At 39.8% G+C, this 15,518-nt stretch overlaps 1 protein-coding gene across 1 annotated transcript in view; it reads right to left on the bottom strand.

Annotated features, from left to right (window-relative positions):
• Positions 1-15,518, bottom strand: part of si:ch211-266g18.10 (trichohyalin) — a 39,644-nt gene that overhangs the window by 2,352 nt on the left and 21,774 nt on the right. The window contains exons 19-29 of the mRNA XM_056295406.1: positions 15,428-15,508; positions 14,990-15,085; positions 13,488-13,574; positions 13,239-13,334; positions 9,140-9,205; positions 7,952-7,993; positions 7,610-7,678; positions 7,380-7,427; positions 7,227-7,274; positions 1,454-1,501; positions 330-377 (exon numbers count right to left, since the gene is read on the bottom strand). Of these exons, the coding sequence (XP_056151381.1) occupies positions 330-377; positions 1,454-1,501; positions 7,227-7,274; positions 7,380-7,427; positions 7,610-7,678; positions 7,952-7,993; positions 9,140-9,205; positions 13,239-13,334; positions 13,488-13,574; positions 14,990-15,085; positions 15,428-15,508 (729 nt within the window). The remainder of the gene's footprint in view (positions 1-329; positions 378-1,453; positions 1,502-7,226; positions 7,275-7,379; positions 7,428-7,609; positions 7,679-7,951; positions 7,994-9,139; positions 9,206-13,238; positions 13,335-13,487; positions 13,575-14,989; positions 15,086-15,427; positions 15,509-15,518) is intronic.

The following is a 15,518-nucleotide window of genomic DNA, read 5'->3' as shown; positions in this document are numbered from 1 at the left end:
GTGAAACACAGAAAAAAATACTTTTTAATTGCAATTCAATAATTTGTTTTAGTAATGGGTAATACTATGGTTTTTTTTTTTTGTGTGTTCATCACTTTTCTGCCATCGCTTTGCCCATAGTTGTTTCTAGAGAAAAAGTAGAGGGCTCACCTTTTTTGTTTTCTTTGACAGCAGTTTCTTTAAGCGCTGCAGGTTCTAAAAGGCAATAACAGTGTATAGAGAGAGATTACATGTTCAAATAAAAGATCTAAAACACATTGTTAACCCCACTGAAAAATCCTACATGGTTCCATCAATATTATAGGAGCCATGAAAAATAAACGCCTTACCTTTCTTCACTGCAGCAAGTTTGACCTTCTGTTTAGGAGTCTCCAGTTCTACAAAATGCAAAATGAGGTCAGACTCAGAACAATACGATATAGAACATCGCATCTACACTTACAATTAGTAGATTACTGTAATTATGAGTTCAGCCGACATCTGGACCATGGTGTTGTAATCATGAAAATAATTATTCATCATTATAATTGTTTTACTCTACCGTGATTCATATGGAATAAAGATGATTATATGTTAGCGTCAATGTCAACAGCCAACTACACAGCAGTAACTTGTCTAAAAGAACAGCTAGCCCTGAAGCACAACGCCGCAATGTCATAACAACATAACAGCACAACAGCAATGCTTTTTGTTCCAAATAAACAAAGCAAGCCTCGGGCTGACTTGAGCTCTGTTTCACATGGTTGCATATGCATCAAGCTTAAAAGACGCTAGTTGACCAAAAAGCACATTAAACCAGAATGCTGTCATCAGTGTTAGACTGTCATAGCACTTTTACAGCCGCTGTATCACCACCCTCTCTAGCTCCACCACAAACACAGCATTGTTACCTTTCTTAACAGCCACTGGTTTGGGCTTTACTTTAGCTGTAGCATCTGCACAAGAAATCAATCTCATTATTGAATCGGATATACACTGGCATTATGTACCATTCATCAGCTTTGTTGTGATAATCTAGATGTCATTCTGTTAGATATATTCATTTGGCTGAAATCTTTGGTGCATTTCACTGTATAAAATTAAACAATCAGCTGATGCATCTGATGGTTGTGCACAGAGCCAGTAGAACAATTTTCAATTTTACCTTTCTTTGCTGCAAGTGCTGATGCAGTCTTCCTTTTTGGCTTTTCAGCCTCTGTACAGATATATTATTATGGCCATTTGACTCAATTGTACTGTATACCATACACAAAGTAAGCCATGGATGTTTGTCTTGAGAAAAAAAAAACAACAACAGAAGAGAGAAGAGCCTACCTTTCGTCACTGGTGCTGGTTTAGCCATTTTTGTAGCTTCAGTTTCTGCACATTGCATGAATCAAATACCAAATGTTAGAAAGTCGGAGTAAAGTGATTGTTAAATATATGAATTAGGTACATAAATTTTATTTCGTACCTTCTTTCAAAGGTGTCTGTTTGACCCTCTCTTTGAGAACCTCGGCCTCTGGAGTAACACAGAAAACGAGATGTGATTTTAAGGACTATGACGTAACCATTTTCATAAGACATGCCAACACTTGCATCATCATAAAAAAAAATCCCACCTTTCTTTGCAGATTCAGGCACAGATGGCTCCTTTGCAATTTCAGGTTCTGAAATAATCACAGGATATGTATACATGTTCACAACACGACATAAGGCTGTATGTGTAAGGAACAACCTGAAGGTCCATAACATGTCGGTACGCTGTGGTCACTCATTGGAGTTTCAGACTCGTTAATAGCTCTCTTTTTGAAAGCGTCAAGTGCATCATATTAGAATACTAAAAGCAAGTGTCAATAACAACAAATGAACACCAAAAGTAACACAACTCAGAGCTGCAGTGCTAACCATGCACTAGCTCACTAATTGCGGAACCAATTTTAACGTATTCAAGCTTGTATTAGCTGGGAAGAGGAAGACGTTTCTGGAGCAATTACAGGGTCGCTACAGTACGTCCTAAGGATTTTTTTTTTCCCTTGCTTTTTTTGCGCCCATTATATCTAACCAATTACCCCACTCTTCTGAGCCATCCCGGTTGCTACGCCATCCCCTCTGCCAATCCGGGGAGGGCTGCGGACTACTACATGCTTCCTCCAATACATGTGGAGTCGTCAGCTGCTTCTTTTCACCTGACAGTGAGGAGTTTCGCCAGGGGGATGTAGCGCATGAAGGATCGCGCTATTCCCCCCCCCCCCCCGAACAGGCATCCCAACCGACCAGAGGAGGTGCTACTGCAGTGACCAGAACACATACCCACATCCGGCTTCCCATCTGCAAACATGGCCAATTATGTCTGTAGGGATGCCCGACCAAGCTGGAGGTAACAGGGATTCGAACTGGCAATCCCTGTGTCGGTAGGCAACCTGGACGCACCTGTCCTAAGGATTTTTATCTCCAAACAATAAGGCCCCAATTTGTCACTGACATTTAACAAGTTACCAGTCATCATCAAACGGTTGCTTGTAGGGGACAGTATTTCTTTTAATGGTTGATAGAAGTAAATATTTCATATAATCCTATGAATAGAGTCCTTTTAATGAACGTAGGTTTGTGGTATGATTGCTGTAATCCCATCACATGTAATCCATTACTTTTCTCTAAATAGCATGAGTTATTGTCACTACTGAGGCGCCAAAGATGTACCTTTCTTGACATGGATTGATCTGGCCTTTTTCCTTGTCATAGCTATAGCCCATCAGAAAGAAAACACAGTTGATAAAACACTCATAAAAAAAACACTTTCAACGTATTTCTTCTCATGATTAATTAATGTGTACGCTATCCAAATGGTCAGAAGAGAGCTTCATGGTAAATGGGCTCTTTGAGCGGTCACAAACGACAAACAACGATCACAGTTTCCCGTTTGCATCCGAAAGCTTTAGGATAAATTTGGGGGATGAAGTTGAGAGACAACAAATGCTAAGACTAAAAAAAAAACCATGTTATCGCAAACGCAGCATACACCACATAAGGCGGACATTATTGTGAATTCTGTTGTCATACTGTTAGTTGATTTCAGAACTTAACTCTCCAAAATGTTCCCATATATTAACACCACGCATAATTGTGTGACAAATAAAGAAGGAATACATTTTGCTATCATCATACCTTTAGTTATGGTTGGTTTGATGTTCTCTTTTGAGACCTCAGGCTCTGTGGAGAAAGATCATTGAAGACGTAAACAAACAAAAAAATCAGGTCAGCTCATAACATTAAAGTAAAGATATTTGATGCAGCGCATTTATTCACTTTATTTTTACCTACTCAAGTAATAAGTCAGTTTCTTTGGTAATCCTGCAGTAAAGCGGATTGATAGTGATCGTCTTACAAGCTAAAACACTGACAGATAGACTGTATAGGCAGGCTAGCATTCCTTAAGATGACTGGTTTGGGCTCTTTATGTGAAAGGGCCCATGCAAATGAATCAGTATAATTCACAATGTAATGTTAAACTTGAGCAAATGAGTCAAATATCAGCTTTTTACATGAATGAAATGAATGAAAGCCACTTTATTTGACATTGCATTCTTACAACGAATTGTATGGCCGCAGACACGGCCAATTGTGTCTGTAGGGACACCTGACAAAGCTGGAGGTAACACGGGGATTCGAACCGGCGATCCCCATGTTGGTAGGCAACAGAATAGACTACCATGCTACCCAGGCGCCCCCTTTTTGATGGTGGAGACACGGGGAGAACATGCAAACTCCACATAGAAAGGACCTGGGACAGCCTGGGGTTCGAACCCAGGACCTTTTTGTTGTGAGGCAACAGCGCTAACCACTGGGTCACCATGCTGCTAATATGGATGATGACAAGATGACATATATAGGAGTGTTAAAAAGATCGGACTTTCATTTCAGGGGCTAGTTTGGGTTTCTCCTATGTAACATCAGGTTCTTCTTCTAGACCAGTTTTAAATGACCTGTGGAGTCAAAGCAAGTCAAACAGCTGCTTGCCATGTGATAAACGGATAGCCATTGCGGTACCTTTTTTGGCATGAACCGGCTTGGCCTTTTCTCTCGTGGCTGCAGGTTCTGAGAAATGACAAGGGAACAAAACAAGTTATTTTCACAGCCTGACAGTGGGATGACGTTTGAGCTCTACACTGAGAAGTTGCTTGGAGTCATTGCAGCACATTTGCCTCCTATTCTTTAACAAAGACGATTAATGTTTATTTAATGAGAAATGAACGACTGAGTCAAAGAGTGGAAATTAAGGCATTTATTTTGAATGAGCGATGTTACAGAAGATTCGTTAATCATGTTAGCGAAAATAAATGCATACTAGTTCCTTGGGGCTGAATTACGTGAAAATGAATAATACCCATACTGTATAAACTAACATGATGGAAACTACAGCTTGTAACTACACCTCTGAGGGTTTTGCCTTTGCCCTTTCCTTTGTAATATCAGCGTCTGTGTTGAAGAGAAGCAAAGGGCCATTTTCACCAAACAACATCTGAGTTGTTTAAAATCTACAATCCCAGACAGGCATTCACACCTTATGTGCCAAATGCAGGCTTTGGATTAGATATAGCAAACATAACCAACTTGAGAGTACCCACATAGAAATATTTGGTACTAGTTCCACAGCATACCACATCTCAACATGAGCAGATTAGCAAGCTGTCAACAGCTGCTTATTTGTCACCAAATTCATCATGAACTAAATCATTAGTATCACCAGTGATGCTAGCAATTAATATTACTATAGTACAATGCATTTGCACGGCATTCCAGATAACCAACACCATGCTACCTTTCTTCTGTTCAGCAAGTGATTTTGGTTTCTCCTTGGAAATCACAGGTGCTAGAGAAATACAAACACACCACTATGAATCTTACCTGAAATTACCAGTACACTACAAATTACTTGATTGAAATAAATGAGGAAAAAAAAATGGAAAAAGAAAAAAAAATACCCCAGGGAAACAAACCTTTTGTTGGTGCAGCCTTCTTAGGAGTCACAGCTTCTGAAACAAATAGTGTTGATCAACAAATGTTTAGTCAATTAGGTTGCAATGGTAAACCTGAGGGCGGTGTGAATTTGACAGGTCAGTTCCATTTATCTGTAGATAATGCTGTTTATTCAAGCTTTCTGCAGCAATGCTGAACCTGCGCTGCTCTTACACAGAGTGTATTGGAGTTCTCCCTTAAATCTAATATATATATAAAAAAAACATTCCTTGTTAAACTAAATATAGTAGTTTAATGGTGCATAAATACAACATCTGTATATTACCTGAGGAAATGGTGAGAGGTTTTTAAAGATTAATAGTGATAAATATTTGGGTCAAATTTGCTGCTGATGTCTAATATAACATGTGATTTTGATTAAAGGTGTAAGGTTTGCAATTAACCGTCTTTTATTGATGCTAGTTCAGCTTTCTCCTTTGGAGTCTGAGGCGCTAAAATAAAGACAGTTGCAGCTCAAATTTGAGTATGTGCAACAAACACAACAGTGAAATTCAAAAACAAAAGTCAAATTCAAAGGCAGTAGAGGATTATTAGAAAGGGTATGATTTCCAATGAAAGCGCATATCATTCCAGATGTTACTTCATATTACAATTAAGGTCTTTCAAGATAGGCCATTATGGCCTGTCTTGAAAGATTTAGTCTTATCACAATCGCAAATGCCCCTGTATACACAATTGAACATAATGTTCAGAATATTTCCTAGAAAGCTAAGCTTATGAAGACCACCATTACCTCCACTCAATAAGGGGTTTACATGCCTTAATTTGATCAACAATATTGTCTATTTCGGGATATTATGCTTACATGGATAAATTTGCATGCAAAAGAATCATGAATAGAACTAGAACATTTCTGGAGTAATTTTGAGTGTGCCTGCTGCTTGGTGCCCTAATAGCTTGAAAACCACAAGTCATACTGGGAAAATGTTTTCATAATGAGCACCACAAGGCTTCAGTGAAGACGCTGATGTATTATATGTGTGCTTACTGTTTACGGTATAGGAGCTCTCGCAGTTTAAAAACTGCCATCATCTGTTTTTGACAAGCACTTCAGAGCTCAGTTTAACATGCAGTCGATGGGAGTTTTGGTCTCTGTGCTTGGAGGCACAGAAAACTAAGGCATGTCACAATGAGAGTCACTCTGGGTGATAGGGGACAAATTTCTCTACGTTTTAATATATAAATGGTCCCTGACGGTTGGAAATTTTGTGAATTAAAAGAGGGTTTTTTGGGAAAATTTTCAGGGATGGCAGTTAGACTGTGGGTCATGTGACGGACGCACTCTAGTTCTGAACAGTCCACCCAATACACACCCATTATAAATTCTGAAATGATGTCTAAAATAAGCATAAAACTTAAACTGCGGTTTCGCAAAAACCGTACTAGATATTAAAATATCAGTTCAGCTCAACAAAATCTGAAGTCTTGTGACCCCTTTAAAGTTCCAGTTATGTTTCTGCGTTAAATTTTGACGAAGTAATGGGGCTCAGAGGAGGGGTGGGTTGGATCATTTTCATGATGACTTCCCATTGTTTTTCTATGGGAATTTTTTGCAGGTTTTTTTTCCCCGATTTTCGTCGCCGTGGTTACTCGAATCGTTAAGAAAGGTCACAGCACACTGTTACCGATCGAACCGCATGTTTTGATGTATAATTTGCGGGGATTTTCTCAAAGCTGCTGGACTATTTACGCGGCAAAATTTGTATGGAAGAAGAATAAGTATTGGAATAAGAATAAAGAATAATATGTGTGGTTTGCGCGGCAGGCCAGGCACATACTGATGAGGACATTAGATAACAGAGCGGCGTTGGTGTGATTGCAAATGCATGCAATTAACTTTTTAATAAGGACAACTACGTGAAACAAGAATATACCTTTCTTTAAGGGCACAATCCTGACTCTCTCCTTTGTTAGCGAGGCATTTTTGTGTTGGACATCTGGCAGAACAGATTTTAAAAAATTGATTAGAATAAAACATGAAAGTATGTGAAAATCAAAAGCTTGATTATCAAGAAGGGGAAAGTAAAAGTTGACCGATACCTTTAATTATTGGAGTTGGTTTTGCCTTTTCTTTGAGTGCAACAGGTTCTAAGTAAAAAAAAAAAGAAAAAAAAAAGAAAAAAAAAAGTTAAGGTATCCTATTGCAGTTCACATTATATATCCTGACCCACTGAACTGATTACTCCAAATAGATACGAGAGCCTTACCTCTCTTTGATGGAGTTGGCTTGGACTTCTCTTTAGCAGCCTCAGGTTCTAAAGCAAAAATTTAATACAATGGTCTATATGAAAGACCAGACAGACCGCATATACTACATACTATATTGGTCTTTTTGAGTCTATTTAGAGAATGCATCATACCTTTCTTTGCAGGTGCTGCTTTGGCTTTCTCCTTTGGCACCTTAGTTTCTGAATGAAAGCAGACAATTGAGAGGATTACTAGTATTCTGAGCGATCAACCGCAAAGATCACTTAGTCACGCAAGATTTGGTTGATGATAAGATCTAAAACATTACAAGAAACGACATTTCTTTGGTTACAATACTGTGACTGAACCCCCCCCCCCATAAATATGGAAATAAAATGAATACCTCTCCTCATTGGAACTATTTTGATCTTCTCTTTCACCAGAGAAGCGTTTCTGTGAGCGCTCTCAGGCTCTGTGGAAAAAAACAACAACATTGTAGTTAAACTCAAGTTAAGGTATGTCTGATAGTTTTCATGTGCATTATAGCATGTAAGACGTACCTTTTTTCAAGACAGCTGTGTTTTTCTTTTCTTCAACAGGATCAGCAGCTTCTGCACGACAAACTGTGTGTTACATGGGCGAAGGTCTCTGCCATTATTCCATAACTAACAACTACTAGTTTTGCTTTTCGATGAGAAGAAACATGACGAAAACGTTAAAGCTGTATAACTTGTTAATATGGTACCTTTCTTAGCAGGGGCTGCTTTGGCTTTCTCCTTGGGAGCCTCTGTATCAAAGAATGGGTGGACAGATGAGAAAGAGGACTCTGCACTTACAATCCTGTGAATTTCCTGTCAACCTTTTGCTTAATCTTACTTTAGCTATGTGGTGAACCATGACCTTTCTTAACGCTTTGCATGTTATTTGCGTTCTTATTACTTTGCAAGACGATTTTGGTTTACAGTGTGATAACATATATACACCTTTCTTTGTAAGAGCTGTTTTGGCTTTTTCTTCGGTTAAATCAGAATATAATAAGACAGATACGGTAGAAATGAACAGATGAGCGCTCATCAGAATCATGTTTTATTGGCCATGTAGGTTTGCACATACATGGAATTTGACTCCAGTTTCGTGGCTCTCTCAGTGTACTTAACATAGAATAACAACACAACAATCTCCAGATGTATACACAAGGATTGAGTTATACAGGCGAAATAAGAGGTGATAAAGTGCAATGGTGCTGAGAATATATCAGAGATGCTGAAATAGATGTTAGCAGGTTACTTACATACATGATCATAGAACAACTTTTTCCCTACGATAGGATTGAAAAGTGTATGTCACTTTTCAAACCTACTATAGCAAAAGAGGGGTATTTAGTTATCCCTCTTTCCAGACATTGGTGTGGTAAAAAAAGTAAAATTAATGGCTGTGCAACTTATTTAACAAATGTGTGTTTGGCTTTCGTTAGCAACATTATTTACTGTTACCGTCACCATTCAAATCATAATTATTCAAGTCCCTTTGAAAATCCATCCTGCTTTTTTTTAAAATTTTTTTTAATTTTGTGGTTGGTTTTCTTTCCTGTCATCAGAGTCTAGTGATAAAGGCGAGTACACATGAAGTCTCAGAGGAAACAGTGTATAGATGTTAGCTTGGGTTGGATTGATCTCCACAGTGGGGAAGTATGACTGTTTTGCTTTGAATACGGCAGTAGTAGTAACTAACACAAATGATAATAGAAAAAAATCATGCAAATTCATGCCTTCCTATTTTTCCCGGAATAAAATTCAGTGTTGGTGGACCTGATATTACGGCTACCTGGTAGAAATGGAAAGGGCTGCAGATGAAGACATACAGACAACGGTCATCGTTATGTGCAGTTTTAATGAGGAAAACAGAATGCAAGGTTGTTGAGTCTTCACATTACCTTTCTTTGGAGGCTCAGGTTTGGTTTTCTCCTTAAGCTCCTTTGACTGTTTGAGTGCTTCCACAGCTAGGAAAAAAGAAAACAAAATGGCTCTTGAAAGAGAAACTTCTGTAGCGCACCAGTTTATAGATAAGCCCTGGTAACCCTCATCTAGTATATATTATTAGGTAGATATGTGTAAAACATACATAACTGGGCTTTGGTCATATCTTCTATGAAATAAAATGAAGTAAAGAGTACAGAGGATTTCCACTAAGACATTCCTGCTAACTGAAAAAAAAGATAAACTGCAGAGTTTGTGGCCACCAAAAGTGCTCCTGAGCAAAGTGGGTCCCTGTACCCTAACAAAAACACTAACATTATGTGATAGTCAAGCATGTGAATGAGGATGTACATCATGCACGCAATGAGCATGGAGGTGTGAAGGGGGAGGGTCAGGCCTGCACACCGTTATAGATTGCATTTCCTCATAATAATGTTGGCCGAAAACTGAGATGCAATTCAATTTTTGAGAGTTAAAAAAAAACTTGATTGTGATGTTGGGTGAAGAAAAGTCACGGATAAAAAGAGACAGAATTGATATCAGAGAAGTGTTCGATTGTTGGAGAAAAGTGAAATCGTAGAAAGGACTTCATGCAAATGCAGAGGTAGTATTTGTCTTGCTGGACTGGTAAATTGGCTTGCAAACACTTGCATATTCTGATGTAAATGATCGCTAAATGAAGAGCATGGGTTTCCACTGCTATGTAATGGGGAAAAAAAAGGAACAAATTAACGGGCAGGTAGGCGGTGGTGTTTGGAGGCATTATGCCTATAATGTGATTATACATTAGAGTCCCACTGGAGGATTTATGGAAGTGGTCGCATGGTAGCAGAGAAGTAAGTCAGCAGAGTTGAGGGTAGCATACAAAATTAGCATCTCCATAACTGGACAACAAGGATAGGGGACACGGACACACGCACACACACACTCAAGAACTGAGAGGGAGGAAGAGCTGTCTGTCTGATTGCTACAAAATTTACTCCCAAGTCATGGTTTATGAAGAGAAATGGTTTCATTATGGCTCCTAATTGTGCAATTATGGTTTAATGTATTACCCGTGTTGACTCATAAAGGAACTCAATTTTTTCCTCTTCATTACGGATTGAATCCGTATTGTGTTTTAGCTACCTGGTCTGGTCTGTAAAGCACTTTGGTTAATGTGGGGTGGTTTTAAATGTGCTCTATAGATAAATTTGACTTGACTATACAGAATCCGTGGCAACCCTAATGAGAGTGTACAGCTCACTGTAAATAATAGCATGTTATGGTGGACAGTTTCGAATTATCTAGCGTTACCTTTTGGATTTTTCAGCTAACATAACATGCAAATCCATTTACAGAAAATAGTGGCAGCTAATGTGGACTACTTAATGCTAGTTTTGATCACCGGACCACCTTCATGGTAGAAGGGAGTTGAAGCTAGATTTGTCACTAGCAAAGTGGTTCTCTTTCGCGAAGGATGACTATAAGATGCAAAATGCATCCAAATTAATATTTACTTACAAGTGTTTTTAGAAGAACATAATAAAAATGTTTGTAAATGTTTGCATATTGATGACTAATACAGTGTCAGTGTACCTGGATGAAACATTTATGACATGTTCTGCGGATGGATGAAGTAGCTGTAACACGTATTGTTCCTTGGGAGGCCTGTAACTTGGGCTGTCAATCAATTAAAGGGGCAGGAACTTCCTCTGTGAGCCACTGCACTGAAATATGGACTGGAGCCTTATAATGTAACATTGTAACCTTTTAATATTGTAGCCAATTCGAGGAACAGCCGGGAACCGCCGCAGCCAGGATGCGAACCCGGGTCTCCCACACCACGGGCAACTACGTTAACCAGTCGACTAAAGGGTCCAACCCATTAGCTATGGGTAGTGAGTCTATTCATCTGTGATCATTACACTACCCCTCTCCTTCGGGAAGCGCGTCCCTGCGCTTCCGCATATCAGCTCCCTCACGCCTCTGGGCGCACGCGCTTCTGATGGCCTCACGGTCTCAAAATCCCACTGCCCCCCGAATTCGCTACAGTATGAATGTAAACAAGCCTGTGTTTGTTTACATGGAGAACTCTGCAGTTCAGCTTTAAGTGGTAAGGGTTGCAGTAGAGACCGATGGTACCGCCATCACAAATGCCATATCAGGTTTAAATGTATTGCTTTATCACTGCATGAATGTGCATTCACACAAAGTGAACCAGGTAGATTGAAAAAAGGCATTCAAAATGTATTACTGTTCATTTAACTAGGATATCAATAACATCGTTCTCCTTATCTCAAAGTAAAATCATTGAAGAGTAAAAAGCAATTGTGTTGTGGATAGTCCAAACACCTGAGACGAGTCGGGGCTATGGGGGACATGAAATACAAGCAAAATATCATAACAGTACATCTCTTTGCAGGTTCTGGTTTGACTTTCTCCTTCGGCTCTTTGGGAACCATCTCTGTGGTGAATGTAAAGGTATGACATGAGACGGTCTTACTGTAGACATTGCTGCAGGCTACTGTCAATGTAATTTGCATGATTTTTACAACTAGCGAATACTGTAAGACTGCTTATTTCAGAATTTGTGTTAATGCATGCGTCATATTATGGAAAATCTTTAGATGGAAATTTCAAATGATCTCATTGTTCTAAATGTTCAGTTCTTTAACAGACTCTTTTACTTACAAGTATGAATAAATACAGCTCTAAAGTATTTAATTTTGGTAATTTTTTTTCACCATTTGGTAAATGAGACCACCACATCTCACACTTAAACTGATTTAATCTTTAGCGGTTTTGTTTTTATCATTACTTTTTTGCCAGGTATTTCAGTTGTCTTACCTACTTTAACCTCTTTGATATGCTTCTTTTCTTATTTCGTCTAAAACTGGCAAGATTGAAAATCACATTGCAATAGTCAACCAGTATTTTCATGGATTTTTTTTTCTTGGTGAAGATGCAAATTGATTAAGGCTAGTTGGTCAACTGTCATGTCAAACTTGATAAGCCATGAGCTTTAATTTTTCATCATATAAGGGCAGAGACATGAACACCAAATCTAGTTTATTAGTCGTTATCTGACATTCGAGATACAACAAATAATACATTTTCCCTTAGCATCATGAGGTACCCTCTTTATAGGGAGTTTAATCTTTTTGTCTCCCTTCACCTCTTTGACAGCCTTTTTCTGGGTTTGATCCTCTGAGTAGCCAAATAGACCAAATTATCATTGTAACCACGACTGGTGTTACAGTAGCCATCATAGTAGCTTATTGTACAATACACAGGATATTCAAATCTTACCAAGAGAGCATGAAATAAAGATAATTTTTGGTCATATAATGTAATCATTTTCCAAAGGACATTAAATCCATACTTTATCACTAAAAAGGAAACCGCCATGTGTGGAAGGCATTTTGCAATGACTCTTCAGAACTCCTTTTTTTTTGGATTTTTACCCGTTTTTCTTACCAATTGTATCCGGCCAATTACCCCGCTCTTCTGAGCCATCTCGGTCGCTGCGCCACCTCCTCTACTGATCCGGGGAGGGCTGCGGGCTGCAGACTACATGCCTCCTCCGATACATGTGGAGTCGCCAGCCGCTTCTTTTCACCTGACAGTGAGGAGTTTCGCCAGGGGGACATAGCACATGGGAGGATCACGCTATTCCCCCCAGTTCCCACTCCCCACCTCGAACAGGAGCCCCGACCGACCAGAGGAGGTGCTAGTGCAGCGACCAGGATACACACCCACATCTGGCTTCCCACACGCAGACACGGCCAATTGTGTCTGTAGGGACGCCCGACCAAGCCGGAGGTAACACGGGGAATCGAGCCAGCGATCCCTGTGTTGGTAGTCAATGGAATTGACTGCCATGCCACCTGAATGCCCTGACTCTTCAGATTTTAATAGTGGATGATTAACTATGGCAGATAGAGTTATATTTCAGTAAAGTCAGGTACAGTAAAATCAAAGCTTGTGCTGCGATCACCTATCAAGAGAGTTTTGTTTGTTATGCCGCTTATGATCATAGTCCTCCCCATGGCCTAGTGCCAGGCTGCTACTGACCTGTCTTAGTAACATCTAGACGTGCCTTCCTCAGGACAGAGACAGCTTCCTCTCTAACACCTCTCACTGCCTTCATGGGTGTCTTGGCTTTGTCATCTGAAATTAAGAGGGGAAAGCAGACGGCAGTTTCTCTTTTGGTGTCTTGCCGTTTCATTTAAGCGTCTTTTAACTCCAATTAACGTAACCAAGCATTGTCAGTGAAGTCGGGTTGATGGATTTCATTCAGAGCCCTCACCAAGCGTCTCTCACCTGCTTTTTTAACAGTGGCTCTTTTGTCGGGCAGCTCCACTCTCTTTTCCTTCTTCACCTCTTCGGCATGTTTCTTCTTTGTTTCCTCTAAACAAACAAATGTAAATTGTACCATTGTAGCATTTATCCGATACTACAAATGTTCATAAAACTTTACAGTAACATGACTGTTCATTAGGTAGCTGCACAATAAAAACATTTACGATCTATGCAGACATTCATTAATGTTTTCAAACATTTCAGATAACTATTTGCAGATGTCCTTATAAGCATGACCAAATATGATTTAACACTATGAGACACTTCCACGTGATTTGTTGATACTGATGAGTATTTCAGTACATGCCTATACACTATATGAAGAAAAGGCAAGGATTAAAAAAGACACTGCTTTCCAGTTGCTTGGGAAAATGTGAATCTGTTTTGCGGTTTAACCAACACCTTTTTACAGTTTCGCTTTCTTTTACCCATCATTTTTTTTATTATCTGGTCTATTGCATTGATCTCTGTTGGTCTTAGTCGGATGTCGGAGCAGACGAAGTAGAGACAATAACTAAGTGCTAACTGTTGGAAGGATGTGTCGATCTTTCTTTTACAAATAGTCAATTGATTTCAAAGCCTGAGATGAGAATTATACCTCTAACCCTACCAAATATTGCAGGTTATATAATTTCACCGGGGAATGACTACTTCAGCTGAGTGGTAAAAAAAAAATTATTTTGGATTTTTCCCAGTGGCGCGGTGGTTAGTGTGGTTGCCTCACAGTAAGAAGGTCCTGGGTTCGAGCCCCAGAGTAGTCCAACCTTGTGGGTTGTCCTGATTCGTCTTCTGTGTGGAGTTTGCTTGTTCTCCTTGTGTCTGTGTGGGTTTCCTCCAGGGGCTCTGGTTTCCTCCCACAGGGCCTGTCCAGGGTGTCTCTCCGGAGGCCTGCCGCCCAATGACTGCTGGGATAGCCTCCAGCATCCCCGCAACCCTGACAGCAGGGTAAGTGGTTCGGATAATGGATGGGTGGATTTTTCCCCCTTTTTCTCCCCAATTGTACCCGTCCAGTTGCCCCACTCTTCCAAGCCGTTCCGGTCACTGCTTCACCTCCTCTGCCGATCCAGGGAGGGCTGCAGACTACCATATGCCTTCTCCGATACATGTGGAGTCGCCAGCCACTTCTTTTCACCTTACAGTGAGGAGTTTCGCCAGGGGGACGTAGCGCGAAACCGAAACATTTTAAGCATATATTGTCTTTATGCATGCTCAATAAGCATGTATTCTTCAGCCATCCGCTAATTACACTATTTTCAGTAATACCATTTACCCCTCCAAAAGTTCTCATAACTTTCGTCAAGCGTAAATGCCCCCCCCCCCCCACACACACACACACACAACACACAACACACACAGATCTCTGATATTGGAGAAGATGAGCTTGGTAGCCCAAGGTCACACAACACTGATGAAGACCTGCAGCTGACATTGTCAGTCGCATAAATAGGTGCCTATTAACTCACCTGCTTTCGTAACATTAAGGTGTGCCTTTTTAAGGATGGAAACCATCTCTTTCTTGACAACTTTGACCTCCTTCACAGGCGCCTTGGGTTCATCATCTGAAATAGAGGAGGAGAAATCGATCGAAAGGTTCAAAACCATTTAAATAGTGGAGAAGAGACATGGTTTTAATGAGGTATACAAATATGTTTTAGCTTTACAAGGTTCATACTCTGTGTCCTGTATGGAAGGCCCCATCTTGGGTCCTTCTATGAGTGATTGTGCACAATTTCATTATATATTTTGACTAATTCATACATTAGTCACAAAAAGAAGATAGTTCCCTTTTTTAACATTAGTCGCGAAAAGAAGATAGTCCCTTTTTTAATAGGAACTGATAATATGTTATGTGTTTGCAGATAAATTGAGGGTCAAACAGTTAAAACTGGTTGTGGGCATACCTGTCTTTTTATCCTTAACTATGTCCTTTTTAAGAGTGTCTTTCTTCACCTTGTCTTTAGAAGGCTTCTCCTTAGGTTCTTCTACATATAA

The sequence above is a fragment of the Lampris incognitus genome, chromosome 16, assembly GCF_029633865.1.
Source record: "Lampris incognitus isolate fLamInc1 chromosome 16, fLamInc1.hap2, whole genome shotgun sequence".
NCBI classification, from domain to species: Eukaryota; Metazoa; Chordata; class Actinopteri; order Lampriformes; family Lampridae; genus Lampris; species Lampris incognitus.
This window is presented reverse-complemented; position numbering and strand designations above follow the sequence as displayed.